At 31.9% G+C, this 17167-nt stretch overlaps 1 protein-coding gene across 1 annotated transcript in view; it reads left to right on the top strand.

The window, feature by feature from the left end:
- Window positions 1–15525: 15525 nt before the first annotated feature.
- The window catches only part of LOC127736049 (uncharacterized), a 35441-nt gene continuing 33799 nt past the window's right edge, over window positions 15526–17167 (top strand). Inside the window, exon 1 of the mRNA XM_052246545.1 lies at window positions 15526–16073. Within this exon, the coding sequence (XP_052102505.1) occupies window positions 15763–16073 (311 nt within the window). The 5' untranslated portion in view covers window positions 15526–15762. The remainder of the gene's footprint in view (window positions 16074–17167) is intronic.

Consider the following 17167-nt stretch of genomic DNA (forward strand, 5'->3'; position numbering starts at 1 on the left):
TATAACTCTGTTTGAACAGTTTTTGTGTATGGGGAAGTCCCTGGAAATGAAGTCCGTATACATGTAGTGTGAACATGCACAAGCGTAACGTAATAACTAAGATTTGTAAGCGCCATACGATAGGGCAGATGATATGTTACTGCTGAGAAATCGAAAATTGATATTTAGAAAGTTGAAACCATCAAGTTTGCAATCGATTCTATTTTGAAGTTATCCATCTGTGTCAATACCGAGGAAAATTTCAAGATACGACACACTGACCTTCAAGTCTTTCGGTAGTATCCTTAATCTCAAGTTAACTGGGCTACAATGTATACAAAAAGTATAACAAAAATATCGAACTACGAGGTAAATCCAAAAAAACGGAAGTCCATAAAAACTGACACAATCAAACGTTCTTCTTATTCTTCTTCTTCCGTGTGCAGTTCAGTAAACCATCTGGTGTATTTACAGTGCAATTAAAAACAGTATGTACAATTTTTAAAATCTCGCAAACAGTTCTTAACACAACTTTGTCTTCTGCAACTCACACTTGTTAGTGTCGATTGAGTTGCAGGCTACAGTAGTTGATGGTAGGCTATTCCATAATCTGATGGTGTCAGGGAAGAACGAGTGCTGGTATAGCTGTGTTCTTGCAAATGGAACAAGGAATCTTTGGTTGTGTCCTCTTTTATGGTTGCTGCTGTTAGAAGTAAGCAAGATGTTGGTATTGCAACCAGGTGGTTGACTATACGTTATCAACCAACGGAACGAGTAACAAAGATCTTTAATATTCCTGACTTGGTACAGGCATTTCCCGATGAAACTAATGGGTTAAACCTGGTTTTATAGCTAGGTAAATCTCCCACTTGTATGACTTGTATATGAGAGGTAAGCACTCATTGAAATGTGGGTTAATGAGTGAACAGACATCATCAATACAACTGAATGTTACATAAAACAACTTTGAAAAATGTTTTGTTTTCTTGTAAGAAGTAGCCTCTCACACTTTTTAAAGTCGTTAAAAAAAAGTTGATATCCCAGAAATTGTCTAAATATCCAGCGAAATACCTATAAAAACATAATATGATAACAGAAATTACATAAAATAAGTACAACTAACCATACCAACACCATAATCCGAGTCCTCAGAAATATAGATGTACTAACAAAGAACATCACATTATTCAGCTAGTCTGTCTCTGTACACAAATATTATAGTTTTTATGACGGGAATTAGACAATGAAAGTTTTTTTGTTTAGAAAGCTAGCGTATACTTGTACCACAAGAAACGCTGTCTATATTTTTTGCGAATGACTATACCTTTATAAATAATTAGACTTGCATCTATCTAGTATATTGCAAAATTAATTCAAAACCGTAAATAGAACTGTCAAAATGTTGGAACTTAAGTTTAATACACTTATATATTCTATAAACTGAACTTTAAATTAAATCAAAATATATGTATGAAATAATAAATCAATGCTGACAACAAAATATCATATATTTAAGAATTAAGAATACGTAGATACATGCATACCTTTGACGTGCCGGGTCATCGTACATGATAAATTACCTAAAAGCCAATTGGACTGAAATGTATATTGCATAAGTTAAGCTTCATTAAAAGTATTTTACAATAAGTCTTATGTAGAAAATTGATTTAAATTATATCCGTGTGGTGTAACGTGGCGTGAACGATTTCATTTTTTGTATTTTATGTCTGAAATCAATAGTTCTTGTTAGTTACATAATCAGTGAATATTCTAGATCATTAAACCATAACCACGCTCTATTTGTAAAAGGTTGAAATATGGAACACCAATTCACCTTGCTTTTACCTTTAATCAATAAATAATTATTTTGTTTATTTGAATATGAATCACTAGACCAGACATATATGGATAAGATGGTTGTTTTTATGTTTACGCGTCTTTTCTTTTTTTTTAAAGAAAAGCGTGGGTTTCCTTCTGTTTTAACACCGATGAAGGATTGGCCTGAGCCCATCGCGACGAAATTGAAAACAAATTTTGACTGTGCAAGTGAATGTGTCAAACAGAAATTTCATTTGGACCATTGACAGTGGTAGCTTGAATATAGTGAAACAAAGGTACTTGTCTCTAAAAAAATACCCCTTTCCTTTATACCTTTAATTCTTTTGATCAGAGACAAGTGCCTGTGTACTGAAACCATCTTGCAAAGAATAATAATACAACCAGGAAATGGCTTTTCTGTTGATTTTTTTGCTGGTTTCACAAATAATTCTCTTGCAACGTACAATAGACAAAACTATGAATTAAACCTATTTGCTGGGTTTTGAGCTGTACATTGATATATTATTTTATATATTCATGTATTATGTCATGGTTTGTAATATTAATGGTGAGATGTAACTAAACTATTTGTATTGTATTGGATTAATACTAGAATGCCATTCTGATTAGGCACTGAGGTACTAATGATTATTATAATGAGCACCAAACATTTTTTTCTTTTTGCCAGGGTCATACTTTATTTCTGCGAATCAACAACCGAAAAAAGAATAACATATTTTTTTCTGTACACACATTAACACAAGTGAAGCAATGGGATATCAATGAAGGATGTTTCAATAAAAGAATAGCAAAAAAACTTATTACGATTCGCATATTGCATGTCTTCATTACTATTAATTTTCCGTTATTAATAAAACTTTCCATAAAATAAATAAAATGTGTTACTAAGTGTTTTAATAAAAAAAACAAGATGCCAACAAAAACAATAGCTATATTGAGAAGTGGCCATCTTACTTGAATAAAATATGTTTGGTTTACATGCATATCTAATATCCATTTTAAGACCGAATAAAATAAAGTATTTCAGTGTCAAGGAAAAAGAAGGACATTTAAAAAAACACTGTCTGGCGGTTGTTGAAACAGTCATAATAAATAGCATTATAGTCTGAAGCTGATGCAATCATAGGCAGTATATCATTTTCTCTTTCTAAAATGCTGTTTTATTATTATTTAACGTTAACGCTGGATAAACAACGGGAATTTCCCAATAACTGCCAGCATGTAATTTATTTAATACTAATTAATCCATTCGTATTTATTCAGTGATGACACTTTAACTAACTACATTTTTCATGTGTTTATCACGTGTATTTATTTAAGATATTACTTTCAAAATGACATTTATTGCTTTTCAAATCTAAGACAGATCCTATTCAATGTTTTACCGCAAAAACCCTTTGTGTTAAATTGATACGTTATACGCGTGGATTTTAACATAATACGGATTTCATTAACAGTGATGTACTCCTAGCACAAAAACTCCTACATGGCAACTGAAATTGACGGGGTTTTAACATTGGTAAACTTACTACTGTTGCCTCTAATATTTAGTATGAATTTAAGCAAAACATTTTTGATATCCGCTAGTCTTTACACAACGTTATCTGAAAACAAAAACTCTAATCTATCTTTTGATAAATACTCTACAGTTTAGGACTACGACAATTATTAATCAGTTGCCCCTTCTTCTTAAAAGAAGTATACTGTCAATGGTTCATACGTATGATGTATAAGTGTGTATTGTCATTGGTTATGAACTCGATAAATCTGAATGTTTGGTGTATTACCTGATGTAACTTTTACGCGCCTTTTATTTATAACAAAGATAAGAATATCTCGTTTTAGGAAGGGACAACTTATTCTTTGTCAAAATAACTACTCTGATTGAAGTTGAAACTGACATCATCAAAATGCTATTTTTTTATTGGACAACATATGTATTACGTGTTTTTCAACAGGTATGCGTCATTTCTATGACTATCAATCTTGCCCATCTGTTTGCCACATTTTTTTTTAATTCTTATGAGACAGACTTCCTACAGAAGCTTCTTAAGAAAAAAGGAAACACTGGCATAATCCTTTGATATCTCTTTTCGCTACACTGATGAAGTCATTCCACTGAATAATTCAAATTTTGATTGGATTATCAATCTTAATTTTGTTGTGTAATACTTCATAATACTTCGTAATTTTTTGGTTTTTTATTTGTTTCTATTTTCGGCGTTGCCTATCTTTATTATACATTTTATTTTCGATTGCCCACTTGGTATTTTCTCTTTTTATTTATTTCCGTTGTTTTTAAGGATAATGTAATAAATTTAAAACTTGCATAACAATTTTCTTCAGTATCTATTTCTTTCTTTGAACATAACCTTAGCCCCTCCTTGTCACTTATGTTTTGCAGTATAAAACAATTATAGACTTATTTGATCTACTTTAAAATTCAAATCTAAATAATAAAAACTATATACTGCGTGTGTGTGGTATCTTGTACTTTTAAAACTTTCTTGACAGATTACAAGATCGATTTTGAGACATAATAAAGCAGTTTTTATTTTGCTTTTTTTTTATTACTTTTTATCACACGATAAAACAAACATAAAATTCTTGCCTGAATGCACAATATTATAGCTGCAAGTCAGTGCAGTTTTGATTGTATTCTCTTTATTTTCGTGCACTTTAGTGAAACTACTATTTTTGGTAAATTATGCACACAAAACACGCACGTATTATTTTACAGAGTCGAATGTTTGTCGGATGACTGGAGGTCGTCGGGTACGTGATAACATTTTGGTCATTCAAGAAATTCTCAAATACACACCGAGGTAACATAAATAATTATCAATCATATTATGTAAACATGAAATTGAAAAAAACAAGTCAGGAACGTGTTCATAAAATGTTTTATGAATACACTCATTAGTTTTTGATTACAAATTCTTACATTGTCCGCTCTATAAGTTTCCAACTACTTCAGGCAAAGAGAGGCGAATGATACCAAAGGGACATTCAAACTCACAAGTCGACGATAAACTGACAACGTCATGGATAAAAAGAAAAAGACAAACAAACAACAGCACACAAAAAACAACATAGAAAACTAAAGACTGAGTAACACGAACCCCACAAAAAACTGTGGGTGATATTATGTGCTCCGGAAGGGTAAGCAGATCCTGCTCTACATCTGGCACCCGTCGTGTTGACCTAAGATGGATTTGGCAATAATGTTAAGGTCCCATTTGGTCATTTAACTCTCTACTTGTTTCAATGCATATACATTCTTTGCTTTCAAATATTTGGCTTTGAGCGTCACTGATGAAATCAAATCCAGAAAAGCGCTTCGGACGCATAAAGTGTTTTTTTTTCATATTTTTCAATATATGTTATGAAATTTATAACGTGTTGTTTTCATTTTTTATAAATGTATGTATTTATTTAATAGAGAAAGAGAGAGAAAGAGAACAACATAGCTAAAATTCATCTATTCTCAAAACTTCAGGTGACAAAATAATATTAATTCTCCAATTCAGTTAACCTTATCAGGTCAGTAGCAACATACTGTTTATGATTTTTCAGAAGTGTCTTTAATTTCTATTTGAAATTGAAATTAACCAATCAGAATTCCAATGTCTTCTTGTGAACAGGTTTAGAACCTTACCGTGATTTTCTGAAGAACTTTCGGAAAGATGATACTGTATTTTCTCATAGGTTTAAACGCAAACATGAGTAATCATAACCTCCTTTTTGTATTTTATTTGATCAATAATTACATTACATGTATGTTTCATAAAAATCCGCACTTTAGTTTGGGTGAAAGCAATCGCGAGGCATTTCAAATTCAAATTATATTTCTAAAGTTCATGACTGCACGTGCTTCCCACGATGGTGTCGCTACAATGCATAGAAACACAAACGAAAATCTTGATTTAATAAAGGCAATAGTAGTATACCGGTGTTCAATAGTCATAAATCGATTTAACTGAAACAAATCCGGATCACAAACCAAAACTGAAGGAAACACACCAACTATAAGAGGAAACAAAACGGAACAACAGAAACACTGAACTGCTACAAAAACAAACGCAAATATACATAGAAACGGACTATGTGATAACAACTGCCATATTCCTGACTTGGTACAGGACATTTTAAGAAAAAAAGGTTGGTTGAACCTGGTTTTATGGCTAGCCAAACCTCCCGCTTATATGGCAATGTTAAAAAATACCGCTAAAATGACAACATTACGTGACAGGAATTCATTACAACTAAACGCAAGAACACTCAGGACAGAGACATCCAAAAATAAATAATATAATAGTACATTACAACATGAAAACCATAATAACAACGGACACCTACCATTTACACCACAATAGAATTATGAATAAACTCATCATAGATACCAGGATTGAAATTTTGTATTTGCGCCAGACGCGCGTTTGAACTGTGCGTCACACGAATGTATCAACGCCACTAAAAGTGATGTCACTCGTATTTCATAGTTGTAGCATATACGAATTGAATGCTTCTTTTTCGTAATTTTATAGTATGAGGCACTTCCGCGTTCAAAGAAAATTCCTAAATACGAAATCAACAATGCTAATTAAAGGCCAATCATCATTTCTATTGTGTATGTGTAAAAAAAGTTGTGAGTGTCAGAGAAAAGAATTCTAAAAATAGATCGATAAGAATCAAAGTTGACCTCAACAAAATACCTTTTTATAAAGAATCTTTTAAACTCTAGCCTTATCTAGTTTCTTAAATTCAGTCTAGTTCTTAGAGATGACGAAACATAAGATGAGGGAAAACAATTGATACTGTACACCAAATTTGCAACCAGCTTACAAGAGAAATAAATTTTTAAAATAGTAACACTGTGCATCAAATGAGCTGCCATATCTGGAAATTTTTTATGACTAACAGTTGGTCAATGCCACTGATGGTTTACTTTATGCTGATATTTTTTACTACTGCTTAGTAATGCCACTGTTTGTGAACTTTATGTTTGTTATTTCATATCATTACTGTTTGGTCGATGTCACTGATGGTTTAGTTTATGACTGTTGTTTCATATCATTATTGTTTGGTCGATGTCACTGATAGTTTACTTTGTTTGTTATTTCATATCATTACTGTTTGGTAGATGTCACTGCTGGTTTACTTTATGCTTGTTATTTCATATCATTACTGTTTGGTCGATGTCACTGATGGTTTACTTCATGCTTGTTATTTCATAGCATTTCTATTTAGTCGATGCCACTGCTGGTTTACTCTGCTGGTGCACTTGTTGTTATGGTGTTATTTTCAAGTTGAAAACACTGAGGTTATCGTCCAGTTGCACAAGTATAAATGGACGGTGTGTTGAACTAGCTCAGTGACATCTTAGATTTCAATTATCGTCCTATCATCATTATTAAACCTTTATCAATATGGATAAGATATCATGTAAAGAAAGATTAACAGCCCGGATATCTTAAAGCGGTCAAAACACATAATAAATTTTCCCACAAATATAGTTTTATGGTGATATATGATTCCATGTACACGAAATAAAGTAGTATATATATATATATATTGTAGTGCTAGAAACTCAATTGTAATTGCCCGATGCTCAAAATTTTCTCTGAAAATTAAAGTTCCTTTTTGTTTATATATTGTAGTGGTCATTGCGCTATACCGCACATATCTTAATTAAACAAATAACTTAATGCAAAGTCCTCCTGTAATGTAAGATATCGTATTATTGTATCGGGGCATACACTTTTGAACTTTTGGAAATAACATCTCTTTTTCAGTAAAATAGTTGATGAATTATTTCATCGTGTATAAAAATAACATACACGGTACCAATTTTACTGCACCAGATGTGCATTTCAACAATTTATGTCTCTTCAGTGATCCTCGAGGCCAAAATCTTTGAAAATTAAAAATCTAATACAAACGTTGAATAACTGCTAAAACCTAAAAGGACCTGAAGTATTTTGCATGAAGGAAACGTCTTCATTACTTTAAATTGATTTCCAAAATTTAACATCAGCAATTTTAATAGAACAACAGTCGTATTTTCATGCCTTTAACGAAGTACAAAAAGATTCTCCGCCTTACAAAACAGTTGGTTCAGTTTTCAGAGCACTTCGCGGAGTGTTTCTGGAAGAACCACGTTTTTGCTCGTGCCCGATAGTTTGACAAACAAATGAATTAAACATTTATATCATTAAAACAAAACAAAAAACTCCTTTATTGAAAAAAGAGAGCTGCAAACATTTTATCAACAGAAAAAGTAGCTTTTGATATCTTTCATTTAAATTATGCCGTTACATGGGGGTGGTACCATTGGAGAATGACAGCTGCACGGACCCAGTAGCAGTCATATAAACATTTGATACCGATTAAAGTGTTTTCCTCAGTCATTTCATTATACAATGTCTTTAAGTGTAAACTGTTTTAAATGAATAGAATTTTCAAATTATATTTGGCATTTAACATCATTTGTATTAAAAAAAAGTCCGTGGTACGTTTCTGGAGAAACTGAAACGTTTTATGAAATATTTAATTTAAAAATCGAAATCCTCAGATTTTCAATCAACTATAAAAATATCGCATGTAAAAATAATGTTTTAAATCTCAATTTATATTTCAGCTAACTTTGAAATCACATTCAAAAATCGTTCAGTTGATATCAAATATGTCAAATGATTCGTTAAAACACACGATTGAACTCTAAACCTTGGGCGCATGTGTTTAGAATCAGGACATCAACTCAAAGCAGTTTGAATGAGTACAAAAGAAAGATTACTTGTAGTCGCATGCATTCATTTATATTGGTCAATACATGTACAATACGATCTACCTATTTACCGACGAGTGCTAGATTACTGGATATTTTTAGCAGAAACCACTTCTAACGATTGACGAGTCCAAAGTCCAACACTTTATCAGTTGAAAATGAAAAGATGACTAAACTTTTTTGTTTGATCAAAGATAATTTGCATAAAATGCATTTGAGATAAATCTGTAGTATATGCAAGAGGTTACATGCCTCCGAAACTCTACTGATAAAATTGATTTTGAAACATAAAACTTAATGCGTTACTTTGATGATCGAGGTTACGAGCATTAAAAGTAACATTGAAAATATCTTCCGGAAAACGTTTGAAGTATAAACAACACGTCAGTCAGTTAATATGAACGTCAATTATACCCTGTAAGACAAAGTTGGTGTTTACAGAGATGCAACGGCGAGTATATACATGGGTTGTATTTGCAAATATAAAATTACCATGCACTGAAATAAATGGATATTAATACATGGATATTAGTAATGAATACTGTCAGCCATCTTTAAACGTCTCAGTTTTGAAATTCGTTAACAGGCTGTTTGTTCCTTGTGTCTGTTATATGATTGTTCATTCATCTTATATATGATGTAATCATTTCCAGTGAAGATTTTTAATTTAATTTGAAAACTTCTTTCCCGAAGGTCAATTGATACTTCTATTTACTGGTAAATATATCTGTTTGTGGACATTCATACCCCGAAGTCATTATTTGCCATGTAGCTATTGCACTGGTACTGGCATGGTTGTACTGTGGATTCATTTATTTCCGTGGGTACAAAATTTCGTGGTTTCAGGAAATCTGGCATTTTCGTGGATATCTCATCTCGTAGTTTTGTCAAAGTCTGCATAAAATCTTATTAAAACTGTATTATTCGTTGTATATTTAGATTCGTGGTTCAACTGTAAATTACTTAAGTTTCATCTTTCCAGGCCCATATGGTTTTTATGATATTTAAGAACCCCCAAACAAAATGTAACCTACTTTTTGTGGAACAATGAATAAGGATATGCGCCATTTGTCGTCTTTATTTTTTATCCGTTTTGGCGTTTGTATTCAATTTTGATTTTAGATTTTATTTAATGTCATGAGGAGCAACTCAGAAATGTCCATATTGATCTCCGCGTCGTTCAAACTACAACTAATGTTAAAAATTCAATTGTGACGTAAAGCACGTGCATCCTATGTACTTGGCTTTGTTTACAAAACGAAAGAGGAGCGTCATACGAAAACTACCAACAATGTACTTACATTGTATATTTACTTTTTTAGTCTTTGTGACAAGTTGTTTGTTAAATAAGATTTAAGTGGGAATATTAGTGATGGTTATGGGGTAATATAAAACGTTTTAGATTACTTTTGAGAAATGAATACTACATGGCCATATATAAAAAAACAGTTCAATCTAAAAGATATTCAAATTTTTATTTTATGATTTTGTTTTGCACTTTGTATTATATTGTAACACATAAATAATATTAGATGCAGTGCAAGGTTGATCGAATCAATAAATAGACAGGTGTCATGAGATATATTAGTTATGTCTGTTATGAAGACAATTCTAAAACCATATATCTTACTGTCACGAAATATGGACTCGAATAAATGTTTTTACACCATTCATATCGTATTTTGAAAGAGTATGATTACTAATCAAACTTGATCAATGTTTATACAAGATGGAATCAGAACCGAGTTGTTCATGTTTCTTGCTTCATACAACAAGAAGAGCATAAACATGCGAAATCATTTTATTCATGCACCAATCTCGTGTATTAAGACCGCTCTCTCTTTCCGACACTTTTTCTATCATTTGACTTGTGCTCGATATTTTCTTATTCACTTATCTTTGACTATGCCATTTGTTATCATTTATGAGACAATTACGACATAAACAAGAGAAAGGCAAAAACAGGAAACATGATTTTATTTTCATACTTGAATCGTTTGTCACCACAAAAACAAACTATATGAAGGCCGCTCATAAATCTATATATGACAGACATGATGATTCACTACTTTGTAATTAATATCAATTTTTAATTAACCAATATCATTAAACAAGGATATAATGTTTTCTCAACATGTTTGCCTTCTAAAATACTAATCGTAAATATGCCTAGTAACCATATGTTTACTAACATTTATCTTCCTTTTCTGATGACATTTGCATTAATTGTTACATCTTTTTTTAATAAAATGTAAGATATGAAAGGTCAATATAGATTAGTAGTGCAAATATATAATGCAGATATATATTTAAAATTTACAATTTTACAATACAAGTCATTTGGATAGAACCCATTTGATATTTTCGTTGTAGATGAATAAATTTGCTTCATCTGTAATTAGTAAATTCTTAAATATAGTAAACAATTACACTGAACACAACAGTCTAAATGTTCATCAAAGTACAAACAAATAATTCTATGTTGAGTTTGACATTTTATGAATGCATGTTATTTAACATATCTAAGCAAGCTTTTTTTATCTTAAAAAGTAAGTTTAAATCAGAAGTGGTTTTCACTATTATATCCCATTATCGCGGAATCTCAAGCCAACAAATTTATTTAAAACCGGGAAAATGTTTTCACCTCAAGTGAATTTTTCCAAATTGTCTTACTGTCCACACCTCTGTCTTCATTGATGAAATGTATTCAAACTTGCCCTCACTTTGATTGGTTAATAGTATTTAGAAAAAATGAAATTGAACGATCACATATTGCATCTTTATGAGCTCATTAACCGACCATAGATCCGTAAAATATCAAATACTAGAAGACTATTGAAATGACAAAGAGCATAAACATATGGGAATGAAAATGCAATCACAACACCCCTCCTCCCCACAATTAATTTAATTTGACATGCACTTATACAAAGACATAGTGGACATATCCGAAATATTACAAAAACAATACTTATAGAAAGTTTCAGTAAAATCACATGGACAATACAAAACCAAAAAGAATACGAACAGATTCAAACGCAGATCAGTAAAGTGCAGTAAAAGAAAGTGCCTATTCTATGAATCAAATTAAAAAAGAAACATAGAACATACCTATGATTGCCAAGTATTTCTTCTACAGTAAGTATCATTGAAGTATTTATTGGATTTCAAAGTGTTTGCCAAAAAAATTATTTCGTATTAATCAAGGAATGTGATATATTTACAAAAACATATCTATTGTGTGGGATATCTAGTAGGAGAACATGTTTGTCGTTGAGGTGAAACAGGTGTCAAGCATCATAATGGTCATTGCACATAGATGTTAGGCAAGTAAAGTATGATCAGTGACAAATGTACATAAGAATGACTTGGGGGAAGTATCATCAATCTAGCTCGAGAACACAAGTTTAAAAGAGCCAAATACATAAAATTTTCAAGACCATCAAAATCAGAACGAACTTGAGGAAAACAGTTAAACCCGTATATATATATGGAAGAAAAACGTTACAACCCAACTACTCTCAACCTGATTTTACCGCCTCTTCTTTAAATGAATGATTCTATTAATGATTATCTTAAAATCACGACATTTTCCGACCAATTGACATATGGAAACATAACTCAGATAAAAGATCTAAAACTTCCCTTTGCCAACGGAAGTCGTGATGCCATCAATTAAAGCAAAAATCATTATCATAAATCGGTCTTTTCTAAAATACATTTTAAAGGATTTTCTACCCCAGGAATAGTTTACCTAATCTTTTTTTGGCAAAACCTTTCTGAATTTTGGGTGACCAATGCTCTTCAACTTCGTACTCCATTTTGGCATTTTAACTCTTTTGATTCGATCGTCACTGATGAGTCTTTTGTTGACGAAAAGCGCGTCTGGCGTACACAATTTTAATCCTGGCATCTGTGATGAGTTTATTTAAAGATCAGTGTATACCAATCATCTCTTATAGATATATCATACCAATTGCAAATAAAACTACACAAACACGTGTTGCAGATCTCAGTGATGCCGAATTCAAGACTTAACCGCCTACTTGTACCAGTACAAGTTCCTTGTTGATAGATAAATAATCCGGCTTGCCAAGTTATTACTGGTGACCATCACATTATTAGCATCATTTCCTTAAAAATATGTAGACCAGGAAGCCGAGTTACCGTTTGCATTAAACCATGAACGATTCAGTCCTGAACATTTATAGGACGGTTGAATTTTTAGTGTTTCTCTTCTTAAATGATTAACTTCTATTTTATCAGCGATAAAACCTTGGCTTTTGAGTAACTACGAACTACATACTCTAAGTGCAGTCTGAATTAAGAGCAACAGTAGTTAAGAGATGTTCAAATCTCATAAATCCTTTAGGAAGATGCAAATCAAGATAAACAACTGAGGGAATCATATGAACTCCAAATTAACAGGAGGGAGACCTAGTGGGTAGCGGCTAAACATAAATCAACAGTCCTGCGAATCCACACTTATTCAAAATGTCACTATAGGGACACAATCAGTAAGTTTACAGAAATAAAGATCTAAGTCTACGAAAACATATCGCAAGTAAGTTCAGAAACAAAAACTTCGTATCAGTCAACCGATTCGAAATGGTTACGAAGTGTCGATTTCAGTCGATCTTCCTCATAACTCTGTTGGAGTAGTTTTTTGTGTCAGTAGCACATACCTTTTGATAAAGTCCGTATAGTGTGAACTTGAACGAACGTAATGTATTAATTAAAATATGTAAAAGAAATACAAAGGAAACTCTCCAAAGATACCAGGCTAATATTTCAGTACGCGAGACGAGCTTTTTGTTTTTTCTTTTAAATTCGTCAGTGGCGCGATTGAAATGAAATAGTTGGAAAACTAAATTACGATATTGAATTGCACTGACAATCAAATTCTAAAAATACTGTGCAACATTTTATTAGGCCATCTATGCCAGAGGGTTTTATGCATTGTATATGAATTGTAATGTTATTTTTAAATTACTGTATAATTAATATTTTAAGTTAGCGCACGTGATGGCAATCAGATTATGCTATCTTTGAGCACGAAACGTCTATAAGCAGAATAATCAACCTTGTGGTTATCAAACTCCTCAAATATACCAGACCTATAATTTAGTTTTCCAGACTCTTGTTTGATTTGTACAAGACTCACAAATGGAGAATGATATAAAACTGATCAAAATCAAATCCATTACAAAGCTGACAACATGGCAAAAAATGTAAAAAAAAGGTGTACCAAAGCTGGCTTAGGTAATCTATGGCTTGAGATAGAAAAACCCTAGAGTTTCGAAAGATATTAAATTTGAATGAATACGGATTATGGCCACATAATTTAAATATCATGTCAGCACATAAGGACACGACTGCTAAATCTTGGCTGGTGAATTGGGTGCGAATGCTTCAACATTCCAAAAAGTACATACAATCTTGAACCATTTTTTCGTTTACTTTCTCTTCTTTAACTCAAATATTTCTCACCAAGAACTAGTAGACAGATGGACAGAATTATTTGATTCAACGTAAATGCATTGTACCAATATCTTGTTTAAAAGAGAGGCGAAAGATACCAACGGAATGTTCAAACTCATAAGTCGAAAATAAACTGACAACGCAATGGTAAAAAAAAGAAAAAGACCAAAACCACAAACAACAGTATACAAAACACAACATAGAAAACTAAAGAATGAGCAACACGCACCTCACAAAAAAACCGGGGATGATCTCATGTATTACGGAAGGGTAACCAAATCCTGCTCCACTTGTGGTAGTAAGGGAAAACCATATTTTGTGCAAAACCATTCTGCTTCCAACAAACAAAAATATTTGTTTAGCCTTTGGGCATAGAAAGGTTTGTCTCTCTTCGACTTATTGGTTCCGATTTCCCCCATAGTATCCACTCTTCCCTCAATTACATGTCAATCTTGAATATTCCTTCAAACTTAGATCGTCATAACTGTAAAAAAATCCTCTAAGTATCCTCATATCCCTTGTCACAGGTCATAAATCATAAATATTTTGTAAAGTGAGTTCATCATCAATTTGAAAATCCGCAACTCTGGCAAGTAAAAAAATCCATAAAAAAGATAACAGCAAGAAAATATAAATCCAAATAGACAGTTTTCAAACAAAACAGTATGCATACAAATCTGATTAAAATAAGTCATTGATGAAGGACAAACAAAATCAATGTTCAATTTAGAGACAAGAAGATGAATGACAGCCATTGTTCGAAAATCACATACACATTCGATTTAAGAAGACTCTAATCGACTGTCATACAAGTGAGAGGTTTAGCTAGCTTCAAAACCAGGTTTAATCCACCATTTTATATATAAGGAAATGTCTGTACCAAGTCAGGAATATGTCAATTGTTTTCCATTCGTTTCAGATGTTTAGGCTTTTGATTTTGCCATTTGATAACGGACTTTCCGTTTTGAATATTTCTTGGAGTTCGATATTTTAGTTATTTTACTTTTTAAATATTATAATGTATAATATTTTCGTTCATCTAAAAAGAATACCGAAAGGATTGGTTACTACGCTCGAACTATAAAAAGAGATGATCGGTATTTCTGACAATAAGTAATGTATTAAAGATGATGCTGATCACCTGTTTGTTGAAATTCAATAATGTGTTGCTATGCATTACAAACAAACAAACCATGTTTTGAAAGCAACAATTTTAGAAGAAATTAGAGACAAGCAGTAATGGAACAAAATAAAACAAAAAGACTGATTGTCATAGAACTAAAAATCACAGACAATACCAATATCCTTGAAAAATTAGTACCTTTCGAAACAGAGATATCGATCCGAAACGAGAGTCAATCGGCAATTACTGTTTGACATACTTATTTAACACATCTATCGTCGAGTATTACAGGTGAACGTCATTATTGAAAGCGGACAGGTAAACACCAGGTAAATGTATTTACCTGTACATTTGATGTGTATGTAGAAATGATATAAGAGTGAAAAACCACCGGACATTTAAAAAGTAGAACATTATTTGTCAAAAGAATGAATAGAATACACGTTTGTAAGGTGTAGTGAAAGATTTAGTAGGATTGAATACTTGTGAAACGATTTCTCAACGTTTGTATGTATACATAGTAAAAGTATTGTCGATAAACAAATAGATAACCATGAATCTCAGAAAAACTAAGTTATACAAAACAGTAGTTTCAGGCAGTCCTGATGCCGTAATGAAATCCCTATGGGAATATTTAAAAAGCGGAAAAGATGTCAATCTTCGAGACGAAGAAACATCAGGAACTTTACTTCATTTGCTTGTTGAATATGGGGAAAGATTCTGTGAACCAGACACAATCCAAGCTATTTATATGATGGTTTGTAAGGATATAGAGATTGATGCTCTTGACAACAAAGGAGAAACGGCTCTTCACAAAGTCATGAGAAAAAAGGGTACCTACAGGATCATGATGGCTATTATCAGGTTTGTATCTCAATAGTTTTGATTTCATGACATTTAAATGGGTATCTCAATTGAACAATAAACCCTTGTAATATTTTTTAATGTTTGTACCCAGTTATATATCTCTATTTTTAGTGCCACTTATTATTGGATACCAATGACTATATACATTTTTATGAAGAAAACAAATAAACAGAAGTCTTTTCGTTGTCTAAACGGAAAGATTTCTTTACCATCATCAGTAAAAATAATCGAAGGACATGTGATAGAAACGTTTTAATGACATGAACTTCCGCAACAGTGAGTAAGAATTCATTAACGATATTGTTGGCGAACTATATTGTGGATATTAGTAACTGTATAAATCTTTAGAGATAGACCTTTTCAAATCTTTTGAAATGGACAAACCAAATCTCCTTATTCTTATACTGGAAATAGTCTTATTTCTTAACTTGGATATCTGGTGAATAATGAAAGGATTACACATTATTGAAGTTTGAAGGACAAACTATATGGATAAAACATACCACATCATTCTTTTAAGATCGAAACCTGTTGTAGTTAAATATGCCCTAAAGAAGCAATTCATGTCTACTTAAAATTCGCCAATCCATATCAGAATAAACAATCAAGTATCTTTAACAATAGTTCAATTGTTCTATCCTTATAGCAATTTAAAAGGTAGAAGAGAAAAAAGTTTATAATCGTTTACTTTATCCAGAGGAAACACTTAAGCAACGGCCCTCATAGTTTGAATCACCTAGTTTAGAAATAAATAAAAAAATATAATATTCAGAATATTTTCTTCGTTGTCAAACGCCAACTATTTAAATAAGAGGCGATGGTAGTTTACCGATGCCCAAGTGTCATTTATTTAAAACTTATCTATTCCTGCATGTGCTAATCAAACAGTGATAAAAAATAAAAATGATACATACGCCATTTCAATAACCTGGGATATGTCTAAATTTACCCTTAGATAAATAAAAAATTCGCAGAAATTCTGATTTTTTAATGCCCTTCTCTCGTGAAGTCAATTTTTAATCTATATATTAGAATAGTTTTGAATTAATGGTAAAACCCAGATTTAGTGTCAAGCGGACTGAAAATCAAAT

The sequence above is a fragment of the Mytilus californianus genome, unplaced genomic scaffold (genome assembly GCF_021869535.1).
Source record: "Mytilus californianus isolate M0D057914Y unplaced genomic scaffold, xbMytCali1.0.p SCAF_3, whole genome shotgun sequence".
NCBI classification, from domain to species: Eukaryota; Metazoa; Mollusca; class Bivalvia; order Mytilida; family Mytilidae; genus Mytilus; species Mytilus californianus.